Here is a 26368-nt window from a genome sequence, read left to right as displayed (position 1 = left end):
CCGGACTTTTCCTCGGCCCTGAGCCCTAGGCAAATGCAAGATCTCTCTGGGAAGCTCGGAATGGGGCAGGGAGCTGGCTCCGCTCCTCTGCTCGCTCCCCTTCGAGCGGGACTGGTGTCTGGCGCCGAGCGCGCGGGAGGAGGCCATCGGAAGCGGGCCAACCGGCGGGGCAGCCCTCCGCGCAGTGACGTCCCAGGGGGCGGAGGGGCGACTGGCTGGCTCCGCGCCCTCCCCGCCTCCTCCGGGTGCCAGGTCCGTCGGTCCTCGGGAGATGCTGCTGCCGCGGTTGCAGTTGTCGTGCACGCCGCCGCCGGGCCGCCCGCTCCACTGCCGTAGCACCCGGGTGTCCCAGGGCGCACCCGAGCCGGGCCATGCAGCCAGGAGCGGCGCTGCAGGCCATGCTGCTGGCGGTGCTGCTGGCGGGGCCCGGGGGAGCGACGGGGCGCCTGCTAAGCGGTGAGTGTGCGTGCCGGGGCGGGGGCTGCTTCCTGGGGGGACTCGGACGCTGCACCCACTGCACCCCAGCTTCTGCTGACCGTCTTCAGGGCCGCCGTGCCTCTTCTCTGGCTCTCTGCGGATTGGGTGGGGGAAGGCGCCCCCACCTCACTAATGGACTCAGCCCTCCAGCGCCCCCTGCTTCCAGGGGCGCAATCGTCCCGCGGCTGAGACCAGCGCCGGTTCCCTGCGTATCCTGGAACGCTCGAAGCCCGTTCCCCTCCCAGGGTTACGGGAATCCGGGGGGAAGTGGGGCAGTGAGCAAATCTGCGCCAGTAGGCGCCCCCTCGGCCCACTCCATTGTATGTGGTGCAATAGCCCCCGGGACCCCCACGCAGGGCGGGCTCACCCACTCCCTTGTCCTGCCCACCGGAAGGTTCGCCTATCCTCGGAGACGGCGGGTACTGTAGGGGTTCTGTATCGGCTGCGCCGTGGGAACCCAGCCTGTTACTCCTGGGCTCTTCTGGGGGGAGGATGGCTGGAATAAGAGCGCTTAGAGATCGGAAAGAAGCCTAGTTAGCGCGGCACACGCCCCGCCTGACTGGGGAATGACTCTCTGCTTCCTTCCTCCCGTCGTGTCACTGCAACCTCGGACTCGGATGTCACAGGAGGTACAGTGCTCTGGCTTCTTGCCTCTTCCATTTGTTCTGCATGTCGGGGGAGGGGAGAGAATGTCCGTGCCCCTTTCCCGGGTCCCCTTCGCAGGCGACAGATTGGTAAGAGGGATGGAGAATGAAAACCTCCACTCCTATCCGTGCTTGCGAAGCTGTTTGAAGGATCTGAAGTTGGTTTCAGGATGGGGTGGGGTGCCGGGCGGCCAAAGGAGAAGTTAACTGAGTTAAGCTGTTTGGGTTAGGGCTGTATGGGATCTGTCCTCGGTAGTGGGGAACAGAAGTCCCGCCCTCCCTTCCCTTTCCTGCAAATGAGAAGAGAGACACTTCCTGAAGGCTGGGGAACCAGATGCGCCCTCGGGCCACCTTCCAGCTCTGGCTCTCTCTGTCACTCACCCGCTGACTTGGGGTGTGTGACCAGGCTGGGCTATACAGGAAACTCGTTGAAGGTGTGATGTTTTCTCTGGATAATCCAACGGTGGAAAAGTGGGGACTGCCAGTAAATTTAACTCCAGCTTTTTTTTCTGGTGGCCAGGTTGGGGGTTCCTGGAGGTGACCAGGTTGGGGGTTCCTGGAGCTCATTTGTTTTTCCTCTGCTGCCTCATTTGGAGCCATTTTAAGGACTCACAGAAGCTGGGCTGGCCCAGGATTTTGCTTAGGCAGCATGCCAGCCACAACCTCTCTGGCCAGTGGTCCCCAGTCTCTCTGGAACACCTCTTTAGTGAGAATGGCTCTCTTTCGAGGCCTCCTAATTTGCTGATGGACCAGTCCTGTTAGAGTTTCTCTATTTAGCAGTAGCAGAAGAATGACAGAGGAAGAGAGAAGATGCAAAACTCTTAGAACTTGTTGCTTATGGAGAATTCTTTTACAAAAGTGATGAAAAAAGAAACGGAAAACAAGAATTCACATGAGCTTTCTGGTTTATCTGTATGTGCTTTGTTCCCATTTAGCACTGAAAATGCAGTTAGCCATCTGTGGCCTTTTGCCCTGTATTCTGGACAGTATTGGGAATAATGAATGCGATCCGGCTCCCTGAACAGCTGCAAAACAAGTTAGGAAAATAAGAACATTCCATGAGGACTGAGATGAGCCTTCCAAACCAAAATCCTTTGTCCCTTGCTGTGTGGCAGCAGTTCACACGCACAGCCCACAATTTAGCTCTCCATTGCAAGGGATTGCCCTTGTTGAAATTTGATTTTCGCTTTCTACATCTGGATCCAGAAACCTATACTGGGTGCTCCCGCGGGCTAGGAACTGACATTTGTTTCTGTATTCCCAGTACCTAGCACAGCACCAGGCAGAGAGGGAACCCTCAGTACATGTTGACTGAATAAAGGAGTAATGGTGGGCTGGCCCCGCGGCATAGTGGTTAAGTTCTCACGCTCCGCTTTGGCAGCCTGGGGTTCTCCAGTTCGGATCCTGGATGCAGACCTGTGCACCGCTTATCAAGCCATGCTGTGGCAGGTGTCTCACATATAAAATAGAAGAGGATAGGCATAGATGTTAGCTCAGGGCCAATCTTCCTCAAAAAAAAGAAAAGAAAAAACTAATGAATAAAGGAGTGATGAGGCTAATGTTTTGGGTACAGCAAGACTACAGGCAGTCGGACCCAAGCTAGTGGGATGTGTACTGGTAAATGATTCGTTATTTGCTCCTCAGTAGAATCCCAGCCACTTGTCTGAGATGGTTTTCAGTCAGTCAGACAAGACACATTACATGGGCTCCAAGCCTGCGGTGGAGTGAGGAGGGGGCAATATCGTTCAGTGGTTACCAGCATGACTGTGTAATTAGATCTGGGTTCTGACTCAGGCAATGCTACTGATAGCTGTATGACCTTAGCCAAATTACTGAATTTCTCTGAGCCTCAGTTTTCTCATTTGTAAAATGGGGCATAAACAATATCTACATCAGGGGATTACTATCAGAATTCAATGAGATAATTGTTGTCTTCAGGCAAGATCAGTAGCAGAAAACCCCAAAGATCTGGTGCTTTTAGCTTCTGTTTATCCCATAGACTGGGTGAATTCTTGGGCCTGCTACACAGGCAGAGGGTTCCAGGGTTGAGGAGCCCAGCCCAACTTCAGAATGCCTCTCCCCTGAAGGAAGCAGCAGAGATAACTCATTTAAGCCATGCTATCCCCTGAGACTCCCTGAAGGCATAAATGTTCTTGTGCCTTTAAGTGAAACCTTAAATCTTCATCCATCTCTCTTTTAAAGGATAGTCAGAAATGTCTGCTTTATGAGAATCTGTAACGGAACAAACAAAACGTGGAGTCCCCGCACGATATGGTTAAAATCACAGCGTCTCCATGCTGGAAGGGGTATTAATTTGCTCAGAGAACCCTGACCGACTTTGTAACAGTCCACTGCGGAGTCATCAGGGTTCCTGTTCAGGGAGCACCTTGTTCAGATGCCTCCCAGCATGCCTGCCCTGGTATTCTTTGGGGGACACTGAAATAGATTGGCTTCTTTTTTCTCTAGGGCAGCTGGTCTGCCGGGGAGGGACACAGAGGCCTTGTTATAAAGTCATTTACTTCCATGATGCTTCTCGAAGACTGAACTTTGAGGAAGCCAGAGCAGCCTGCCGGAGGGATGGGGGCCAGTTGGTCAGCATCGAGTCTGAAGGTGAACAGAGACTGATAGAAAAGTTCATTGAAAACCTCCTGGCGTCTGATGGCGATTTCTGGATTGGGCTCAGGAGGCACGAGGAGAAACAAAGCAATAGCACAGTCTGCCAGGACCTTTATGCTTGGACGGATGGCAGCACATCCACATTCAGGTAAGTGTGTGGAACCCACAGCGGCTAACTCACTTGACGTCACTCGGAAAAGAGGCAGGCTGGATCCGGGTGCTAGGTCAGAAGGCCTAGCCAGGAGAGTCCTGAGGGGCTAGCAGAACCGGAACAGCACTGACCAGAGCAGTGTGGTGAAGGTGGTGAGTCAGCCTTGGTCTGGGCCCAACTCGTGGCCAAAGAGCTCTGTTCAGGAGGGTGTGGCCCAGAAGCATTGTTTCAATGGCAAGTGATGCTTCAAGTCAGTGGTTCTGCCTGTCTGGCTTTTTGGACTAGAACCCCAGTGAGACATTGAAGGTCTGTGTGGCTAAGACTCAAGATAGGTCTCCAGACCACAAGGAATCATGAGGATGGGCAAGAAATCAGAGCCAAGATATAATTCTATGGATTGGCCAAGAGAGGACTTAAGGAAAGCTGCAGTTTGTGGGACCCTGCTGAACCAAAGCATCAGGACTCACTCATTTTACACCCCACCCTGGCACCATGGCATTGCCATCGTACCCCCCTAAGAAATCCAGTGATCTGGACAAACGTCAAAAAATATGAAATTATAAGGCAGACATAACATGGAAAAGTGTTGTAATAAGTTTAACAAAATAGTATCTTTTTATGATAAAGAGTTTATATAAGTCAGTAAAACCCCAAAAGACAAAAAGGCAGAAGACCTGAGCAGACAGTTCATAAAATGGAAAATCTAACTGGTAAACAATCATAGGGAAAAAGAGTTTAAACTTATTATCAATCAAAAGAATAAATATTAAAATATATCTTTTTTACCCATTACATTTAAGACAGCATGTCAGCATCTATCAAAGTCCACCATTATGCTAGTTAGATCCACATATTCATCTAAGTTCCAGCAGTACCTTCTTCAGGATTTTCACAGGAGAAATTTTTAGAGGAAGGTTAATAAGATGAACTACACTCCCCACCACTGCAGCTGGTCCTGGGGCCACAACTGATACTTATTGACTTCCCTCCTCTACTCTCCAGTTCCCTTACCATCTGCTCGGGGAGCCTTGTGGCGGGACCCAGACCCTCATCCCTGAGGAGTGTGAGGCCCTAGTCACTTTGCACTTCTCAGGCTGGAGTGATGGCACATTTCCATTTACCATCAAAATTGGATACGTAAGTACCAACAGGCACCCAAGGAGATAATCTATGTGCCAAACATATTTCTCCCTGCCCATAATGCATAACAGCAGACCTGCCTCCTCCTCATGGTTAGGGTCAGTTGCCTCCTGCCAAGATAATGACTCCTCTTCTTGCCTGCTGGTCCCTGGACACAGGCATCCCAGAGTGCCCAAGTGGCAGCCATAGCTCATAGTTCAATAAGACTCTTGCAGTGTCTTCTGGGGAAAGTGTTCCCCCTTTGAGTACCAGGACCTCTAAATTCACAAGGACCAGCGTTGCAGAGACAAGAAGCACAAATTCCCCAAGTGGGTCACTACCAATGATGGTAAGCGGGGCTACTCCTGTTTCCACCATTTGGCTCCCAGACACATATATTCTTACTCTTGGGGACACAGGATGGTATAAAGTTCATTGATTCAAAGTGTACACTGCATCTTGGAGGATGATGCCCTGTCCTCACAAAGCAGCCTCTAAACTAATGCTTCAGCTGTGTTTTTAACAAGCTTTTCCATCACTCTGTCAGGCTGGCAGCATCAGGATGGTGCAATACGTGATATGACTAGCAAATCTCATGGCCAGGTGCCTTCTTCCATACCTCCTTTGCTATAAAGTAGATCCCTTGGTCTGATGAGATATTATATGGGATCTTTTGCTAGTAGATCAAATACTGTATAAGCCTTCAGATAGTGGTGCTCACTAAGGTCCTGAGGCAGGAAAGGCAAACCCATACCCAGATTGTGTGTCTATTCCTGTCGGAATGAATCATTGCCCCTTTCAGGATGGAAGGAGTCCAATGTAGTCAACTTGACACCAAGTGCCAGGCTGGTCTCCCAGGTTTGGTGCTCTTTCAGGGACTTAGTGTCGTTCTCTGTTGCTGGCAGGTTGGAGGTTTGGCAGTAGCTAGATCAGCCTTGGTGAATGTGACCCGATACTGTCGAGCCCATGCGTAGCCTCCATCCCTGCCACCATGGTACGTATCTATTGTGCCAGCACTGGGGCTGCTGATAACAGGCTGGCTGACATCAACTGGCTGAGTCGTTTTCTCTCCCTTTAGGGCCTCTTCTGTGCTAGATGCTTTCTGGTGGGCCTTAACAGGTGACAGAGTCTCGTACTGTATGCCTACTCCCAAATGTCTATTCACATGACTCTGTCCAAGAGTGCCTTGTCCCCAATCTGCCACTCTTTCTCCTCTTGGAAAGACTTTTTTCTTCCTGATCAGCTGGCCAAGATCTTTGCCTTACCCCTGAGTCCTTGTATATTCTAACTTCCTATAACTTCTCTTCCCAAAGTGGTTAACTAGGTACACCAGTTAAGCTCTGGCCATTGGGAGGACGTCCCCTTACCACTTGACCTTTCAAAGCCACCTCTGAGTGGTGCTGCAGTGCAGCTGTTGTCCATTTGGAGTTGTACTCCCATACTTGGCTGACCTCTCCACAAACCAAGCTCAGGCTGCCTCTGTCAGCTAGTCATAAGGAATTCCCTTATGCAGTCATAGGTGTCAGCTGAGCAAAAGGCTCTGGTATGACAGTGGTAGATGTCATGGCAGTCTGCTCTACCTACTCATCCTCTGCCCTTTTGTCCTGTATATATCTCTTCCGTATTATAATGGATTGATTCTAGGCTGCCCAATCTATGACAGGGTGTGCCTGACGTACTTCATTCATGATGGGCAAGTTGGATTGCATGGTCTCTTGGTGCTCCTTGCCTAATAGGAAGCCAGGAGTTGTTTTGCAAAAGATGATCATTTCTCAGCTACAAATTACATGGCCTTGCTATAGAATCTTGAGGGTCTGTATTGTGATTCTCTCATCGGGGCTTGTCACAAGTTCTATATAGCATTGTTTTTCCCACTACTGATACCTCTAATAATAGGGTCTGCTGGATAATATGACCTAAGGGGCAAGTCTGCTTGCCCCACTGCCTAGACTTGCTTCAGAGTCCTTTCTGCTCTGGACCCCACTCAAAGCCGGCTGTCTTTCATGTCAGCTGGTTTATGGGCCAGAGCAGTATTCCCAGAGTGTGAAATATGCTACCTGTAGAACCCAAGGAGGCCTACTAGGTGCTGTGCTTCCTTCTTCAAATCATTGCAAAATGTCCTTTAATTTGAAAGGGATGCTCAGGCATTCCCTAGATCACTAGACACCTACACATATTCATGAAGTGACAGGCCCCTGAATCTTCATAGGGTTTCTCTCCAACTGTTGGAGCACATGAGTCTCACTAAGGCCTCCAACGTGCTAGCCACTTCTTGCTCATCTGGTTCAATTAGCATGACGTCAGCAATATAATGAACCAGTGTGATTTTCTGCAAGATATCTAGGCAGTCCAGGTCTCTTCACACCACCTTATGACAGAGAGTAAGAAAATGAATACAATTTTAAGGCAAGATCATAAATGTTGTCTATTCCAAATGAATGCAAACTGTTTCAGATTCTCTTTCTGATACAGATGGAAAAAAATGTGTTCACCAGATCTGCATACTAGGTACCTCAGGACATGTTAACTGCTCTAGCAAAGGTGCCACATATGGCATAGCAGCTGCAACTGAGGCTTTTACTTGATTGAGTTTTACTGTTCCAGTATCATCCTTCAGGATCTGCCTGGTTTTTGCAGAAGTCATACTAGTGAATTAAGTACAGAAATAATGGGAAATACCACCCTTGCATTCTCTAGGTGTTTAAAGTTGGCACTACTTTCTATCATCTTCCCCTGGATAAGACAGTGTTTTTTACTTGCTATCTTGGAGAGGGTGGGGAAGACTGCAGTTTCAGAGGTTTCCACTTGACCTTCTTCACTATTATAGATCTTACTCCATAGACTTTCAATTCATATATTTGGGGATTGGGGAATGACCACTGGTTGGGTCCCACTGTGAGCTGGTCCTGGGCCAGAACTCCATTTAATACCTAGCCTCAATATGCTCCCACTTGAATGGGTAACCCCGATGACACTTCAAGTCTTTGGATATCATTGTAACTTGCACCCTGTGTCCAACAGTGTCCTTGTAATATCTGGAGTCCTCTTTCCCAGTGTATGGTTACTTAACTAAATGGCCATAGGTCTCTTTGAAAGAACAGGGGAAATTATGACCATGTGTATGTGCTATGGTGTTGCAGGGTCCTTCCTCCTGGGAACCTGACCTCTCCTTCTATCAGTGAGTTCTGAGCCTTAAATCTGGCTCAAGTCCAGAAACTAGATGCCAGGCATAATATTTCATCCATTCTATCATCTGTGAAGTGAAATAACATGAAACCACAAGGCCAGTGGTGAGAACAAGGCAAGTCAGAGTAGGAGATCCACCAATGGGGTTGGAAAATGGACTGAAGGTAACTAATGAGGTGCAGAGCCCAGCCCCAGTCAGGGTCCCCAGCTGTCCAGGCATAGTGTACAAGCAGTGTTGCAAGCTCAGCTCTTGTCCAGGCACATTCAACTCAGTGGGTGCAGCAAAGGATCCTCCCTCTGATGGATGACAACATAGCACTCAAGCAGAGCCATATTGAGGAGCTACAAGGAGACCTCTTAGCTGTCTCCTAAGGATGGGCTCTGATAAGAGCTAATTAGAGCAGCAGGGCTCAGCTAAATAATCTGAGCATCAGGGCAAGATCTGAGTACCGGAAGGACACAGCTCAAATAGGTAACCAGACAGATGACAAAGCCCAGCCCTGAGTCACCATACGGGGCGAGTGCTCACTGCATGTAGATTCTCTATGGAATCCAGAGCCTCAACCTGGCACCCACATATTCAACTGGGTGGCAGCACCATTTAATTCCAAGTACCACTGGATCATGGAGCTGAGGCTGCTAATGCACCCCATCCAGGAGCCAGGGAGACAGAGACAAGAAATCTGGCAGTGGAGGCTGACGGAGGGGCTCATCAGCCTGATAAGTGGAAACAACTGAAAAAAGATCATGTGGGCCTCTTGCTCTTGTCCCCAGCCCCTCACCTGCTTTGACAGCATCTACATTTTGGAAAGTCTTGCTCAGGTGCTTGAATTTTCCATCTACCTCCCAGGGCTAGGAAGGCAATCAGGGCCATTGAAAAGCATGGGGAGATGGAGACAGGGTGAGCTCTGGATGAGACGTCATGCCTTTTCTCAGAGCATCCGATTTCTAAAAAAAAAAGAGAGAAACAAAACCCAGTTAGCAAAAATCAAGAAAGAAATAAGATTGTACAGACTCGCCCTGCTAGCTGCTTTTTCTCATAATTACTTTGCAGACATCGTTTGGTAATATATTCCTCCCTGCAAAGAGGTTGTGGCACATGTCAGATGATTGATTGTGATGTCCATATTAGAAGGCGTGTGGTATTGGCAGTACTGCAATTCCTCCCTCTCTTTCTATTGTGTTCTGAAGCAGAATCTTAAGTTCATGGCTCAGTGAACTTGATGAAAAAACAAAGGCTTTGAAGTCCTGGTGTAGCTTTCTCTAGTTGCCCTCACTGTTGACCTCTTTCCTATACAGGAACTGGTACGTGGATGAGCCTTCCTGTGGCAGCGAGGTCTGCGTGGTCATGTACCATCAGCCATCAGCACCCGCCGGCATTGGGGGCCTCTACATGTTCCAGTGGAATGATGACCGATGCAACATGAAGAACAATTTCATTTGCAAATATTCCAATGGTAATGAATCCTCTCCCAAGTTATGGGGCTGAATTCTCAATCTCCTCTCTCATTACATAAGCAGCCGCTAGTCCCAAGAATTTGTGATGCGGTCTCTAAGAAAGCTTGTTACAAATGCCAGCAGCGTTAAACGTAGGGAATTTTTGTAAAGGGAAATCTAGTGACACTTCCTTATTGAAGAGTACTTCTAGCAGAGGAGAGGGGTATCAGAGGCTGAGAGAAGGGATGAAGAAAAGAAAAGGTCTAATTTATGTATGATAAAGCAAGGGTTATGCGAACTTCAGGAAACAAAAAGCCTTCTGAATGGACAATAACAAACTCTTATTGTTTCCACATGTGAGGTTGGCTGTAGGAGCTTGGAATAAAGAAGAAATATGAAAGGAAGCTGGCCATTGTTCCTGCAAGTCCAACAGCCATGTGAGATTATTTTCTGGGGCTTTAAGGAAACAAAATAATGACCAGAGGAGGTAGATGATAAAACAGACCAATTTTGCTGGCACTGGGCAGATAGCAGACACTTTGATGAGCAGGCTCCGACTCCCCAGGCCACCCTCTATATATGCCTTGCAAATTCAACTGGCATTTGCTTCTAGATCTGTTAAGGGTTTTGACTTGGCTACAAGCCTTTAGTCTCACTCTGCTTGAGTTTCCCCAATTCCTCCATTGTAACTGACAGATCTAAACTTGAAGTGATTTTGATCTGTCCCTGAAGTTGCTCACCTCCCTGAGGCCGACTGCTTGGCCCCAGTTGTGCATCCTTTCCTGACAGGAGTAGAATGACCTGTTAGTTATATCTACTTGGGGACTCATTAACCCTGTCATTTTAAAATGGTTTGAATTGGACTATGCTTTCGCTGCTAAAAGATGTTTTTCCTCCCTCGTCCCCCCTCAGATGAATTCTCTCCAGAGACCTGGCCCTCCCCACCATACAGAGTTGTCTTAGGCAGGGAGGTTGCAAAGAGCCAGGCTGGCTTGGCAGGTTGCCTTTTTGGAGCAATAAAGGCAAGACACTTGTTACAAACTGGCTTCCTACCACTTTTCTTAATTCCATACTATTAGCTCCATGATTTAAAAGTTTGTACTTTTTAAACATTTTTTGAAATGTGAGATTTTGACAGTTGTTTTCATATCCATTTAGTTTTGGACTTTGAACCTAGTTAGGTTTTTAAAAATCATATTCTTTATTACTTTTGCTATTACTTGTATTAGACTGAGTCCTGGCAGGAGAAAGATGGAAAAAGATGTAATGGTTTAATTAGGAGAGTATAATAAAAGGATATTTGCAGATGTGTGGGCAAAGAGCAAGAGATGGTGAAGTGCCCAGGGACTAGCTACAATGGGAAGCTCTCACCATTCCTAGGCCTAAGGGAGTGAGGGGAGAGAATGGTTTTAGTAGAAGCCAGAGATATCTTGGAGTCATGGAAGAGGAGCCACCCAACAGGAGCTATAACGTAAAATGCAGCTACTGTCAAACCACAGAGGGGCCTGGGGAATAAATACCAGGACCTCTCGTCCTATCCTCTGATCTCCTGCCTCTGCCACCCATTGGTTAAGTCCAGTCAGAAGCCAAAGGACAAGGGAGCCCGAATGACCAGTCCATAGAGGTCAGCCTCCGAGGACACAGAGAAGAACAGAGAATAGATTGGGCAGAGGGAGGTGGGCACATGGAGAAAAACTAACACATTGCCTTTATGTGGTCATCCATCCTCAGGATAAGTTTACACACCTTAGCATGCTATACAAGGATCGGCATGACCAGACCCATGCCTCTCTCCAGCCTCAGTTCTCACCACTCCCACTCCTCCCCTCATCCCTTTCCCCTTTGCACTCTATGAAGTTCCCCATGAGCTCTCAATTGCTGTTTCTTGTGCTTGGAACACCTTTCCCCTTTCCCAGTCAACTCATTCTTACCTTTCAAGCTCAGGTTAAACTCACCTTCTCTCATGACAACTAAGTGCAACAGGTGATCGTGGATTGGATCCTGGACAATGATGATGATGCAGATGAGGATGACGATGATGATGACGGTTTTCTATAAAGAGCATGATTAGGACAATTGGCAGAACTTGAATAAGGTCTTCAGATTAGATAATAGGACATCAATGTTGATTTTTTTGGTTTTGATCATTGTACTGTGGTTATGTAAGAGAATGCCTCCCCCAGACCTTTTTAAATACACAATGAAGTACTTAAGAGTAAAGGCTAACCATGTCTGCAACTTACTCTCAGGAAAAAAGTTATGTATGTATCTGTATGTGTTCTCTATACATATATGTGTATACATACAGATATAGATAAAAATACAGATACAAATATATAGAGATATACATAGAGAGAGAATAAGTAAATAAATGATATATGGTAAAATGGTAACATTTGGGTGAAGGATATATGAGAATTCTATTCTTGCAAATTTTCATAAATCTGAAAATATTTCAAAATAAGAAATTAGAAAATTAATGTCTTCTGGGAAACCTTCCAGAGCCCCTTAAAACTAAGTTAGGTGTTCCTCCTGTGAGGATCAGAGCACCTCACATACACAGTACCTTAACAGCCTATTTATAGGTTTGTCCCCTTCACTACATGGTTGTCAGGAGGTCTGAAAACATACGTGTTTGACCAATTAATCCTCACACTTGATGGGCTAGGGAAAGTCACCCAGAGTTCCAACAAGATGACACACCATCCATTACGCCTGAGTTCTAAGGGACTGGTTGAATAACATCTAAAACTAGATTTAACAACATAAGCATGTAGAGTAGGTGGCATGCTAGCCAGATCTGAACACTTGGTTACTTCTGGGGTATGCTAAAGGCATAGGCGTCTTCAGTGAAAATCAAAGTCATCATCTGAGGCAACGCATTGCAGATGCCTTGCAGGGGTTGATGGAAATGCTGCACTAACGTGCCATGTTTACTGCAGTTCTGCACAATGGATTGCACCGTAGAGGAACAAGAAAAAGAATAGATTGTGTAATATTATCGAATATGCTATGTATTATAATGTAATATCACAGAATTAATAATTATTAATATTGTCCTGCATTTCCATATTTTATGCCCATCCCGTAGAGTATAAGAGCCTTAGAGGGCTGAGACTATTTCTCATTTGCTGTTATATCTCCACTACTTAGCAGAGAATTTGTCTCCTTACCATTTTAATTTTCATTTGAATTTGTTTGGTTCAAATCCCATTTCAGCTACTTATTAGCTGTGAGATTTGGACAAATTGTTTAATATCTCTGTACCTGGTTTCCTTGTGTACAAAATCAGAATAATAATATCACCTACCTCATAAGGCTGCTATCAGGATAAATCAGGTTTGTTTCTGTAAAACACTTCGAACATAATGACGTTTTTATCATATGGCAAGCACTATGTAAGTGTGTTTTTTAAATAACTAAATGGATTTTCATCACCTATACACACACACACAGTTATGGGAAGGTGGTTAAAAGTTTCCTTTCTGAATGAAACTTCAGAAGAGCCTTGACATCCTGGCCTTAGGACCGTAAATTCTAAAACCTTGCCTTTAAGGACCCCATCCCTATGAATCCCAGAGCATCTGATTAGCATAAGAGATTCAAGGCCAATACAAGGCCAACACAATGATGCACTCCCAGCCTAAAGCCAAAACATTTGATATAGCTTGTCTATGCAGCCTGACTTTCCTGTGAACTATTCTAAACGTCTCAGGGTTCTAGATCACCAGTCTCTGACTTGGGGCTGGCCAGTGGTCTACTTAGCCCCCCAACCACTTCCACTGCTTAGAGCTCAGTGTGTGTTGCTTTCTAAAACATCCCCAATAGGAATTGTTAAAGTGTCTTGGATTGCTTTAAAGTAATCCAGGCCTGAGTGTGGTTGGGGAGGTGTAGGGATTATTGTTGAAACTAGATTAGCCATATGTGGGTAAGAGTTGAATCTGAGTGATGGTACATTGAGGTTCATTTTACCAGTCTTTCTAATTTTGTGTGTAGTTGGAAATTCTCATATTTAAAAGTTTTCAAATGCTTTTTAAAAAAGGAAGAAGTGCCCAAGTAAAGCTGGGGGAAAGCTATTCTTTGTGCAGAAGTGATTCTTTTAATTTACTAATCCAGTTCCTGGCATCTAGTAACACGAAATAAAGTCTATTGGATGACTGAATGAGCAAAAGAATGGATGCCTTGCTCTGGCCAATTTCATCCAAGTGGCATGTAAATTTAGTTATTATTTTTGTTTTTGTCTCTTTCTGCTACAGAGAAACCAACAGCTCCTTCTACAAGAAGTAGAGGTAAGTCTGTCATTTGGGATCTCAGTTAATTTGGGCTGTTTCACAACCCTTCTTCATAGGTTTGATTCATACGTTCTTTAGACCACATTGATCAACAGAAAGACCACCGGTCCAGACCATCTGGGCAGGTATATGCCATAGCCAACCATGACAAGCAGTTCATTAATCTCACTCTCTAGTGTTCCCATTTCTCTCAAAGCTGAAAAGCAACAGTTGCAAATTCAGTTTGGGATTTTACTTATCATTATTGACAATATGAAAGGAATAATTCAATCTAATGGGACAAGAAGTGAACCAAACTGATAATTCATGGTCCTAGAAGTGAGTCATTGGCCCTTTCCCTCAGTGCTTCGTGTGCCTTGATGCCAGCCACCTGCTGGTTGTTTCAGTACAGTTATGGACCACATAACAACATTTCTGCCAACAACAGACCGCATATACAGCGGTGGACCCATAAGATTATAATGAAGCTGAAAAATTTCTATAGCCTAGTGACGTCAGGACATCATAGGAAATGCACACTCACATGTTTGTGGTGATGCTAGTGTAAACGAATCTACTGCATAGCCAGTCCTATAAAAGTACAGCACATATAATTATGTACAGTACATAATACTTGATGATGTTAATAAATGACTATGTTACTGTTTTGTATTTACTATGCTTTTTATCATTATTTTAGAGTATACTCTTTCTACTTATAAAAAAAAGTTTACTGTAAAACAATATGCTGTGTTATGCTGTCAGCAGCCTCATACACCTTGTGTTTACCACGTCTCTTGATTATATCATTTTCCCTTGTGTAGGATTTAATCTTGTGTTGTTTTGTTCATCATGGCCCCTAAGCATACAAAATCCACTGCTTATGTTACCAGTAAGGGACCACGACAAATGATTGACCTAGAAACAAAATTAAAATTGATTAAAGACTACAAAGGTGGAAAATCAGTGATGGTTATTGCTCACCAGTCAGGCATGTCGCATTCCACCATAGCTACGATCTTGAAGAAGAAAAAAAAGTGATGGAAGCTGTTAAAGGATCCCCTTCATTGAAGGCAACAAGACGAACAAAAATGTGAGCAGGTCTTGTATCAGACATAGAGAAACTTCAAATGACCCGGATTGAAGACCAGACACAGAAGCGTATCCCTCTCAGCACCATGACAGTCTAAGCCAAAGCAAAAAAGTTTGCAACGTTGAAAGGAAAGGCTGGACTTGACTACAATGTTGAATTTATTGCTAGTTCTGGATGGTTTAAGTGACTCAAGAATCATCATTCAATATATAATGTGAAAGTGAGTGGTGAGTCTGCAAGTGCTGATGTGAAGGCAGTTGAAGAATTTTTGGAAACTCTAGGTAAGCTGATTGTGGAGGAAAATTACTTGCCAGAACAAACATCCAATATGGATAAAATCTCCCTATTCTGATATGCCTGAAAGGACTTTCATCCATAAAAAAGACAAGTCAATGCCAGGTTTCAAGACTTTTAAGGACAGGATAACAGTCTTGCTTGGGAGGAATGTTGCAGGCTTCAAATTGAAACCCTCTGTGATCTGGCACAGTGAGAACCCCAGGACCTTCAAGCATATCAGTAAGCACACACCGCCAGTGTACTACGGGAGTAATAAGAAGTCATGGATGACCCAGCTCCTCTTCCAAGATGCCCTCCTGAATTGCTCTGTCAACAAAATGGAAAAGTACTGTTTGGAGAATAACATGCCTTTCAAGATTTTACTTATTGTTGATAATGTTCCCAGACATCCTTCTTTTGCTGGTGATCTTCATCCCAGTATCAGATCAGTGTTTCTTCCTCCAAACACCACCTCTTTGATCCAGCCAGTGCATCAAGGAGTTATAGCAGCTTTTAAGGCCTATTACCTGAGAAGCACCTTTGCCCAGGCTCTTGCTGCAACTGAGGAAGACACTGAGAAGACACCGATGCAATTCTGGAAGGATTACAACATCTATGACTGCATCAAGGACCTTGCTTGGGCTTGGGGTGATATCACCAAGGAGTATATGAATGGCATCTGGAAGAAGACACTCACTCAAGAGGCTTGTCCATGACTTCAGAGGATTTGCCAAGGATGAGGAGGTTGCGAAAATCAATAAGGCTGTGGTTGAGATGGTGAACAACTTTAACGTGGGTATGGATGAGGATGACGTTAGGGAGCAAGTAGAGGCGGTTCCTGAGCTATTGACTAACCAGGAATTGTTGGAACTGGAACAGGAACGCATAGCTGAAGAAGAGGCAAGACAAGAGGAAACTTCAGGAGAAGAAAAAGAAGAACCCTCAAGAAAATTCGCAGTGAAGGGTTTAGCAGAAGCTTTTGCAGAGCTCAACAAGCTCCTGAAAAAGTTTGAAAACATGGATTCCAACACTGAAAGGTTTTCGTTACTAGAAAGGAATGTTCATGGTGCATTATCTGCTTACAAGCAAATCTATGACGAAAAAAAGAAACAAACCAAGCAAACCACCATAGTCATTCTTCTGAAAAGAGTGACACCTCCGCAAGAAGAGCCTCAGGCAGGTCCTTCAGGACGTAATCCAGAAGAGGACACCGTTATCACAGGAGATAGCTGCTCCATGTGTGTTATTGTCCCTGAGGACCTTCCAGTGGGACAAGACGTGGAGGCGGAAGACAGTGATATTCGTGATCCTGACTCTGTAGACCTAGGCTAATGTGTGCGTTTATGTCTTTCTTTTTAACGAAAAAGTTTAAAAAGTAAAAAAAAAAAATTTAAATAAAAAAGCTTATAGAATAAGAATATAAAGGAACAAAATATTTTTTGTACAGCTGTACAATGTTTGTGTTTTAAGCTGTTATTACAAAAGAGTCAAAAAGTTTTAAAAATTTAAAAAGTTTATAAGGTAAAAAGTTTGCATTAAACTAAGGTTAATTTCTTATTGAAGAAAGAAAAAAACCTTTATAAATTTAGTGTAGCCCAGGTGTGCAGTGTTTGTAAAGTCTTCAGTAGTGCACGGTAACGTGCTAGGTCTTCATATTCACTCACCACTCACTCACTGCCTCACCCAGAGCATCTTTCATTCCTGCGAGCTCCATTCATGATAAGTGCCCTATACAGGTGTACTCTTTTTTATCTTTTATACCGTATTTTTACTGTACATTTTCTATGTGTAGATATGTTTAGATACACAAATACTTACCATTGTATTACAATTGCCTAGGGTTTTCAGTAGAGTAACATGCTGTACGGGTTTTAGCCCAGGAGCAATAGGCTATACTATGTAGCCTAGGTGTGGAGTAGGTTATACCATCTAGGTTTGTGTAAGTACACTCTGTGATGTTCGCACAATGGCAATATTGCCTACCAACACATTTCTCTGAACGTATCCCCATCGTTAAGCAACGCGTGACTATGCATGATTCTTGGCAACAAGAGTCTCGTCAGAAAGATGAAGACAGCTAAACCTCTAGGCCAGCAAATTCAACCCTTTACTTTTCTGTTTATGAAGGCATTGGTCAAATTGCCACTGCTTTTTGGCATCTCACCTTGAACCTGGTAGGACCTCAGAGAATATCTGGATTTTGATGTCTTTCTCCAGGTTCTCAAGTCCATGTTCTCTCTCCAGGTCAAGGAACAGAGCCAGCCACACCCGTACTTCCAGAAGACACAGAGAAGGGAGACGCCAAAGAAACGTTTAAAGAAAGCAAAGGTGTGTACAGAACTGTCCTGGGAAAAATAGCTAATGGGACTTTCTCGATCACAAATTACCCATGGTTACATTCCCACTTTATTCTTTCCCTCAGCTATTTAAAAATGGAACTAAACAGGGCATTAGTGACTTTGCAAAAACTGCATTAAATGCTAGATTTCATTAGTGAAATATACAAATGGAGCTATCCTAAGATAATTGGGGAGATTAAACTAGAGAGGACATGAAAAATCTGTGTGAAGACAGAGCCTTGGGAACCACCCAGAAGTTGTGGCTGGAGGGGGTGGGGGACTGAGAATGGAAGTAGAGAGAGGCCCAGACCATGATGCATAATATCCATGATTTATATTCATTTGTGAAACAAATAGAGGAAATGGACAAAAACATTTTAAAAGTTAAATCATAAAAGATAAGAGAAAATGCGGTGATAAATTGGAGTGCTAATGGACTTTCAACCTCAACTCTCACCCTGAGTTTCAAGAGTGAGATCTGGGTTTTTGTCACCGTGAAAACCACTTAGTTTCTCTGTTCTTCAATTTAGTCATTTGCAAAATGGCACTAATAATATTTTTCTTACCTATCTGAGAGCATTGCTGTGTCCGTAAAATGAAATAGGATATTACAATACTACAATTCAGTTCTGACACTAGCCACCCCAAGTTAATGCAGACCCCACAGGTTAAGGGCTCGGTCTCCAACAAGACTGCCCTCAATTCTGACATCAGCCACAAGTTCAGGGTCCCCAGGCCGTCTGAACTTTTGATCAACTGGCTACAAACCCAGGCGCTGCCCACGAGCCCCTCAGGTTTAATAATTTCCTGGTACAGCTCACAGAACTCAGGAAAACACTATACTTATGACTACATTTTATTATAAAGGATACAAATCAGGACCAACCAAAGGAAGAAACACGTAGGGTGAGGTCTAGGAGGGTCCCAAATGGGAGCTTCTGTGTCCTCTCTCTGTGGAATCACGATGCCTTATCATCCTCCTGGCACATCAATGTGTTCACCAACCAGAAAGCTCCACTGAGCTTTGGTGCGCAGAGATTTTATTGAGGTGTCACTATGTAGACATGATTGATTTGATCATTGGCCGTGTAACTGAATTCAGTCTCTAGGCCCCCTTACCTCCCCACCAGCCCCCATCCTGAGACATCTCTGTCAGCATAAACTGATGTGGTCTGAGGGCTCACGAAATATTACCTGAGAAATCCCAAGGAGTTAGAGCCTCCTTCCCAGGAACCAGGGATAAACGCCAGTCAATTTCTTTATTATACAACAGATACAGTGTGTGAAAATGCTTTGGAAAAAGTACACAGTGCTATGCAGAAGTGAGTGGCATTTTTATTTCTCATTGTTATTATGGTGGTATTTAAAGTGGGTTTGGTTTGGGGTTTTGTTTGGTGGTTGTCAGGTTTGCAGCCTGACGGAAAAACACATCAACAGCCCCTGGAAGGTTGGGGATCTTGCACCAGGGGAAGTAGGAAGGGAGTCAGTCTCCAATCCTTCATTCCTCCCAAAGCCCCTTGAGGGAAAATTCTCTGGTTCTAAGACTCAAAGGACAGAAGAGGTCAGGAAAGCAGACCTCGAAGCACCTTCCACACTCGTGCTCGTGGGCCCAGCTGGATCCAGTTCGTCTTAGAAATGTTGGGAGTGCTCTACAGTCTGAGCCACATGCTTCATGTGACCTTCTCTTTCCTGGTAATAACCCCGAGGCTTCTGGCTTGCCTCTTTTCCCTCCCTCTCCCTCACCCCACCTTGGGAACCACTATTTTTGTCCTTAGAGTCAAAAACATCAACACTGCCCCAGCAGCCCCTTCTTCACTGAAGGCGAGGAAGAACAAGAAAAGAGAGAATCTCTCTCCTCTGAAAAAAAAAATTTTAATGAACAAAAGTGCCCTTCTGACATTTTGCAAGAGACCCCAAAATTTAAACTTCTTTTCTCTATTACCTCAGATAATAGGACAGGTGGGAAATGTTCCTTTATTGAAACTAGAGGACTTTGCTAACTGGGTAACTGCACATCTATTTCCTCCCAGGAATGTGCTCTCTGGAATACTCTGTGCTGATTATGCTTTTTTAGCCTGTTTTGAAGGATGTGAAAACATCACTAGTGCTGATAATGTGCGTTTTTCTTTTCAGAAGCTGACTTGAATCTTGCCTACATCCTAATCCCCAGCATTCCTCTTCTCCTCCTCCTTGTGGTCACCACAGTTGTATGCTGGGTTTGGATCTGTCGAAGGAGGCGAGTAAAACCTTTGTCATGTAAACCTTTGTATCTTCTGACACAAACCCTGTTTATTTCATTAAAAGCTAGGCAGCTCCAAGAGAATCACCATTGCAGAGTTCAGAGTAAATTCTCTGATGGGCTAGGGCATTCAGAAGTGTTAAGCACTGGTGCTTAGTTGTGGTTAACTAATTTTATATTCTTTCATTTTTTATGTGGAATATTTTAAATGACTTGAGGGGTGAAGCTGTGTTATTCACCTCCTGTGTATCCACTCATCACTTGGCAAAGTTCTTTCGTGAATCAAAGCTCTCACTCCAAAAATTTTTGTTGGGTGAGTGAAGGAATGACTAGTGAGCCATATGGAAAATGTCCCAAAGCATTCTGGCAAACATCTGAAACTAACTCACTTAATTTCAAAATGAAATAATTCAAATCTTTTTTTTTTTTTTTTTGTGCTAAGGAAGATTTGCCCTGAGCTAACATCTGTGCTGATCTTCCTCTATTTTTTGGTATGTGGGCCACCAGCACAGCATGGCCACTAACATAGGCAATGCAAGTCCATGCCTGGGAACTGAACCTGGGCTACCAAAGTGGAACACACTGAATTTAACCATCAGCCACCGGGATTGACCCTCATATACTTTTAATTGGCTTTTCTTTTAATTGAATAGATAATTGTAGACTGCTACAAAATAGCTACACTAAGTCACCTAGAGTACCTCTGTTTGTGGACCACATGCCACCATTTTTGAAGTACCTAGAGCTCTTCTCAGCTAACTTTTTATTCCCCATCATCATGGTTTACATAGAAAAAGCTTTTACAACAGGAAAACTAAGGTCCAATGTAAGATTTGACTCACTTTGAATGCCAATTTAAGATGAATTAGTAAGAGTCCAATGTCCAACATATTTCATTTAATAATAACTTCCTTATAGGATTATTAGAAGAATTAAAGCGGTTAATACATGCAGAGTGGGCATATAGTAAGCACTCAAAATGTTAGCTCTTACCATGATCACTTTTATTAGTTAACTCCTTTTAATCTAAAAATAGAATTCAGTTCAAGAAATTACAAATATATTTTCCAACTGCTTACTCTGCAGTTGGTACTTGATTTCTTTTCCTTTCTCTATCTATTTAGCACCTCACTAGGATTTGGGAACTGTGACTCTGAGGCTGGAGTCTATCTCAGGGTTTTTTGACCTTTTTTTGTGCCACAGACCCCTGTAGCAGTCTGGTGAAGCCTATGGACCCCTTTCCGGAACAGTATTTTTAAATGCATAAAATAAAATACATTGGATTGCAAGGGAAGCATTTATACTGATAAATAGTTTAGCAAAATATTTCCAAAACTGAATATGTGAGGGTCAGCCCAGTGACACAGCAGTTAAGTTCGAATGTTCTGCTTCATCAGCCCAGGGTTCACCGGTTCGGATCCCAGGTGCAGACCTACGCGCTGCTTATCAAGCCATGCTGTGGCAGGCATCCCACCTACAGAGTAGAGGAAGATGGGCACGGATGTTAGCACAGGGCCAGTCTTCCTCAGCAAAAAGAGGAGGATTGGCAGCAGATGTTAGCTCAGGGCTAATCCTCCTCAAAAAAAATAAAAATTTAAAATTTAAAAAAATGAATATGTGATACCGTAACACATGCACTTCTTTATTCATGCTTTTTTATTCAGTGGTGGGAATAATTATCATAATTTTGTAGTAGAGATGAGTGTAAAATATTTTAAGGCATCTATAGTAATTGTGATGTCATATAAAAAATCGTATGTACTGTTTTTGTTGGTGATCAAGTCAAAGACATTACTAATTCTACTCTGGTTTATCGCCTACATTCAGATTTGAAGGACAGGCTAAATTTCACCTACAGATGAGTTTTTAGAAATGTGTTATTTTTCCCCACCCAGTCCTATCCTAAGACCGCCTGGGGGCTCTGGGGATCCCAGGATAACCACCTCTGTTCTATGCTCTGGCAGCAGTGAATAACAGATAAACAATCGCTTTGAACGTAACAACACCTTCCTGTTTTGTCCTCTCACCCACCCCACCTCGAAGCCCTGACCTGTAAGCTTGGAGGAGAAGTGCCGCATAGAGGTGGCCCAGGATGACCTCCTCCTGCCTGAGCAGGAGGCACAGGGATGTTCTCAATCACTTTGTCTAAAGTACTCGTCCCTGGTCTCCTTTCCTCCTAGGAAGCGGGAGCAGCCAGGCCCCAGCACAAAGGAGCAGCAAACAATTTGGCCCTCTCCGCACCCAGGGCACAGCCCGGACCTAGAGGTTTATAACATCATCCAAAAACAAAGTGAAGCTGATTTAGCAGAGACCCGGCCAGACCTGAAGAACATTTCATTCCGAGTGCGTTCCGGAGAAGCCACTCCCGAGGAGATGTCTTGTGACTATGACAACATGGCTGTGAACCCATCCGAAAGTGGATTCGTTACTCTGGCAAGCATGGAGAGTGGCTTCGTGACCAATGACATTTATGAGTTCTCCCCGGACCGAACGGGCAGGAGCAAGGAGTCTGGATGGGTGGAAAATGAAATATATGGTTACTAGGATGTGCGAAAAACACTTGAACTGACAAGAATGGGAAAGAAAAGAGAAGCAAAATTCTCCTATTTTCTATAAGGAAAACACTCAGAAGGTCTATGAGAATGCTCAGATCTAGTGCCGGGGAGTGAGCATGTGACCCCCAAGAGCTCCTGTTGGATCCCCATCAGCTCCTGTTGGATCCCCAAGTTTTGGTTATATCCCTTATCCTAGCCTTTCACCCAGCTCAGCCTTATGAGAAAGCCCCTTGCCCAGGGTCTGGCACATAATAGAAAATAAATGTCAATTGATTGGTTATATCTGACTTTCAAGGGACAATGCTTTCATGGTCAGGGTTAAGGTTGTGGCTGTGGGACTTGGGAAACCCATCTCTCGGTTCTGTTTTTCTTGCTCTATACATCAACACACATAATCACAAAGAGACAGAAATTATAGAAGCTTTTCAAAGCCCACGTACGCTAGCATCGGGGTGGCCTGCATATCAGCAATTCTTCTCTCTGTTTTTTTTAAAGAGTCAAATCAAATAAAAAGCAGGAAGCAGAATGTTAGTCAGTCTGTGTCTACAGCCCTTCCTCTACATGTGGCCTCGGGGGACTTTTTTTTCTTTCTCCTGACATCCAAACTTGGAAATATCCAACTTGCAAATACTTTAGAAACTAAAACTGGAATTTGGGTCTCTGCTTCTAGGCTTGTTTGTGTTCCCAGCCCTGATACTGCACGTTGTTGTGTTTGTGTGTTTGTTTTACTCAAGCATCGGCATAATATTACTGATAATGATAATGATTCTTCCTTTTTGTTTTAGGGACCTGACTCTTTCAAATACTTTTGGGCTCAAATCCTAAGAAAATTTTCTTGGCCTAACATCAGTGGTTTACACTTTGAAGGTCTGAAGGCCATTATTTAAATCACCAGCAACCTCCCTCTATGTCATTATTTTCACCTTTCCCCATATATCTTATTTTTAATAGTTTGTAACTTTGCCTCACATATAGAGCCCCAAACGAGACACAGTGAAGTAGTCTGGGTCAGAGCCATATCAGACGCAGCCGATTGTAATCTCTGCCCAGGTACCTGCTCTCCTGGGGCAGAGAACAGGGTCCATAACAGAAACATCATTTTTGCCTGCTTCAGGGAAGCGCGTTTTGTGGAGTTAGAACATTTCAAGCAAAAGCAGTGACTGCGCGGTCTGAAGGACTGATTCCTTGCTCCAAAACCTGGAAGTCCCCATTTTGCTTCAGACGTCCTGGCTCTATGATGTGTCCTATATCCTGCCCTGTGTCCCTCTGCTCCGGCCCCTGTTAGGCTGCAAGCCCCAGGAGGGAAGGGATCCTATCAGCCCTGTCGGCACCATACCTCCTGCACCCAAGACAGCACCTTGCACAGAGTAGGCAAGCAGTATTTGTTGAATGGATGAACAATTCATCTTTCTGACTGATGTAAAAGAGCCTAAATATTTCAGCTGAAAAGTTTGGAGGACCTGTTTTCACGCTCCACCCGGGTGGGGGGGTAATTGAGTTATTTTAGTCAGAAATGCACTCCTTGCCCACGAAGAAGGAAGTCTAGCAACAAGTAAACGGAAGCTGGTGAATTGTGTGAACAACTTGTTGTCAATACGTCACTAAAACTTGAAATGAGGACCCATTCTTAAGGTTATAACCAGAGTGAAGACCTCAGCTTCTTCCCTTTGTCAGCAGTGTGTTATCTCTACTGGGGCCCATGGAGCTCTTCCCTCTGTGTTTGCACAGCAGCAGTCTTACCCTGTATTTCAATTCTTCAACTTCTTTTCTCCTCCTCAGATGTACTAGCTTGAATTTCTCCTACTCCATTTCTATCTCTAATAATTGCACTTCCCTAATTTAACAAACACTTGTGAAGTGTTAAATATTACGTTCAAATTGAACATTGAGCTTATTCATCCTGGTATCATTTGAAAATTTAGCTTGTTTCAGCATTTAAAACCATAGTTCCCAGCTTTTTTTCCCCACTATGATACACATAACAGATGAAACGTAAGTATCAGATAATTCCTTGGGTCTATCCACTTAAAAAGAGCTTCCTGAATACCTACTATGCGCCACACACTGTGCCAGATTTCAGGGTAAGGCTCGGATAAGTTGGGCTGTAGGTTATGTACCTTTCCCCAGCATGGTAGCTATAAAGATCTTTTTTTCTCATTTCATTCGTTTATTCAGAAAGTTTTAAACACACCTACTCTGTGTCAGAAAATGTGCTAAGTGTTAAACATACAATGGTAAATAACACAGACACGGGCTCCATCTCATGAAGCTTACATTCTAGTGGGGAAAGAAAAAAACATCAGAACATAAGCAAGTAAAAGAGAATTTGCTATAATTTGATATTTTTAATTGTGTGCAGCTCTTTCTATTCTCCCTCCTCTTTCCCTTCCCTTTCCTTCCTTTCTGTCCCTGAACACGTCAGTCCTAAAGCCATTAGGTAAGTCAGAGGACAGTAGGCATCCATGTCCGGGGAGGTGGGCGGGGGGTACTCGGTAGCTCAGAATGGGGTATCAGGCCCCAGCAGGGTGAGGAAGGTGGCCATGCAGAGGAGAGACCCGGCTCAGGTGTGGCCTGAGTAGGTGGGCAGGCCGTCCTCGCAGGACAGGGGGCAGAAGTGATAATGGGAGATTGGTTGCCAACAGGGGGATTGATAAAGGAAGCAAGCATACTGAGGATACGAAGAGTCAGGTTTCTTGCTATCAGAGAAGAGAGCTGCAGATATGAAAATAGAGAGTACTGTGGTATTAGATTAAAATTAGAAATATTGGTGTGACCTCATGGTTTTCAATACAGAGTATCTATACACATATATGTGTATGTACATACATACATATGTCCTCTAGCTGGCACTCAGCTCTTGGCTTCTAAATAACATTCTCTAGGGCTTATTTAATATAATAAACCAGGGCTCTTTGAAAAAAATGGCTGATTTCATGACCAGAACAGGGAAAATACTAGATTAACTTGGAAAATTTTTTGTGCCAGAAAGCAAGGAGATATTCAAGAATGATGAGGATATGTCAATAGACTAGCTCATAGAGCTAGCTTATAGTGGCCCACATTGGCAAAATGTGAGATAATTTGAGCATCAAAATAAATTATTATAGTGATACATTATAACTCATTAGATAAATAGAAAACCATGAGTTCACACTGGTATAAAAATAATAAATTAATAAACAGAAATTTTGATGAGGTACAGAATATTTACATAGTTTCAAAGTGTCTCCCCGACAAAATGCTCACTAATTACAAAGGCAACACCACAGGGAGACACTACCTTAATCAAATGATCGATGTGAAGATTGTCAATAATGGGACAAATTGAAATTATATACCACCTAATGGGTCACAATGAGACGAACACAGCATCATATCTATGATATTTCTGGCAAAGATGCGTAATCTGAATCTAATCATGAGGAAGCATCATACAAAAACAAATTGATGGACATTCTATAAAATAACTCCAAACTTTGGGGCCGTCCCGGTGGCGCAGTGGTTAAGTGCAGACGTTCCGCTTCAGCAGTCTGGGGTTCACCGGTTCGGATCCCGGGTGCAAACACGGCACCGCTTGACAAGCCATGCTGTGGTAGGCGTCCCACATATAAAAAAAGTAGAGGAATGGGGCTGGCCCCGTGGCTGAGTGGTTAAGTTCGCGCGCTCCGCTGCAGGCGGCCCAGTGTTTCGTTAGTTCGAATCCTGGGCGCGGACATGGCACTGCTCATCAGACCACGCTGAGGCAGCGTCCCACATGCCACAACTAGAAGAACCCACAACGAAGAATACACAACTATGTACCGGGGGGCTTTGGGGAGAAAAAGGAAAAAATAAAATCTTTAAAAAAAAAAAAGTAGAGGAAGATGGGCACGGATGCTAGCTCAGGGCCAGTCTTCCTCAGCAAAAAGAGGAGGATTGGCAGCAGATGTTAGCTCAGGGCTAATCTTCCTCAAAAAAAATTAAAT

General features: G+C 44.4%; 1 protein-coding gene across 2 annotated transcripts; it reads left to right on the top strand.

Annotated features, from left to right (window-relative positions):
• The first annotated feature begins 25 nt into the window (after positions 1 to 25).
• LAYN (layilin) lies at positions 26 to 22683 on the top strand. Of its 2 annotated transcripts, none has more exons than XM_014855425.3 (7): positions 26 to 456; positions 3588 to 3885; positions 9493 to 9650; positions 13887 to 13919; positions 17515 to 17598; positions 19743 to 19845; positions 22029 to 22683. In XM_014855425.3, exons 1-7 carry the CDS (start codon positions 372 to 374, stop codon positions 22390 to 22392), a joined length of 1125 nt encoding a protein of 374 aa, XP_014710911.3. In that variant the 5' UTR covers positions 26 to 371; the 3' UTR covers positions 22393 to 22683. The 2 variants fall into 2 exon arrangements, with proteins under 2 accessions (XP_014710911.3, XP_070346417.1); XM_070490316.1 differs by having other exon boundaries at positions 192 to 456; positions 19743 to 19849; positions 22033 to 22683.
• Positions 22684 to 26368: the final 3685 nt, after the last annotated feature.

Source organism: Equus asinus, chromosome 20 (assembly GCF_041296235.1).
Source record: "Equus asinus isolate D_3611 breed Donkey chromosome 20, EquAss-T2T_v2, whole genome shotgun sequence".
Lineage (NCBI taxonomy): Eukaryota > Metazoa > Chordata > Mammalia > Perissodactyla > Equidae > Equus > Equus asinus.
Note: the sequence above shows the minus strand (reverse complement) of the source record. Positions and strands in the feature narration are given on the sequence as shown.

What these genes read in the sequence shown, in the direction of transcription:
- LAYN (XM_014855425.3), top strand. Translation starts at nt 372, where the DNA reads ATGCAGCCAGGAGCGGCGCTGCAGGCCATGCTGCTGGCGGTGCTGCTG. An exon ending in CATTTGCAAATATTCCAATG is followed by an intron (nt 9,651 to 13,886) that starts GTAATGAATCCT and finishes TTTCTGCTACAG; the next exon opens with AGAAACCAACAGCTCCTTCT. An exon ending in TCCTTCTACAAGAAGTAGAG is followed by an intron (nt 13,920 to 17,514) that starts GTAAGTCTGTCA and finishes TTCTCTCTCCAG; the next exon opens with GTCAAGGAACAGAGCCAGCC.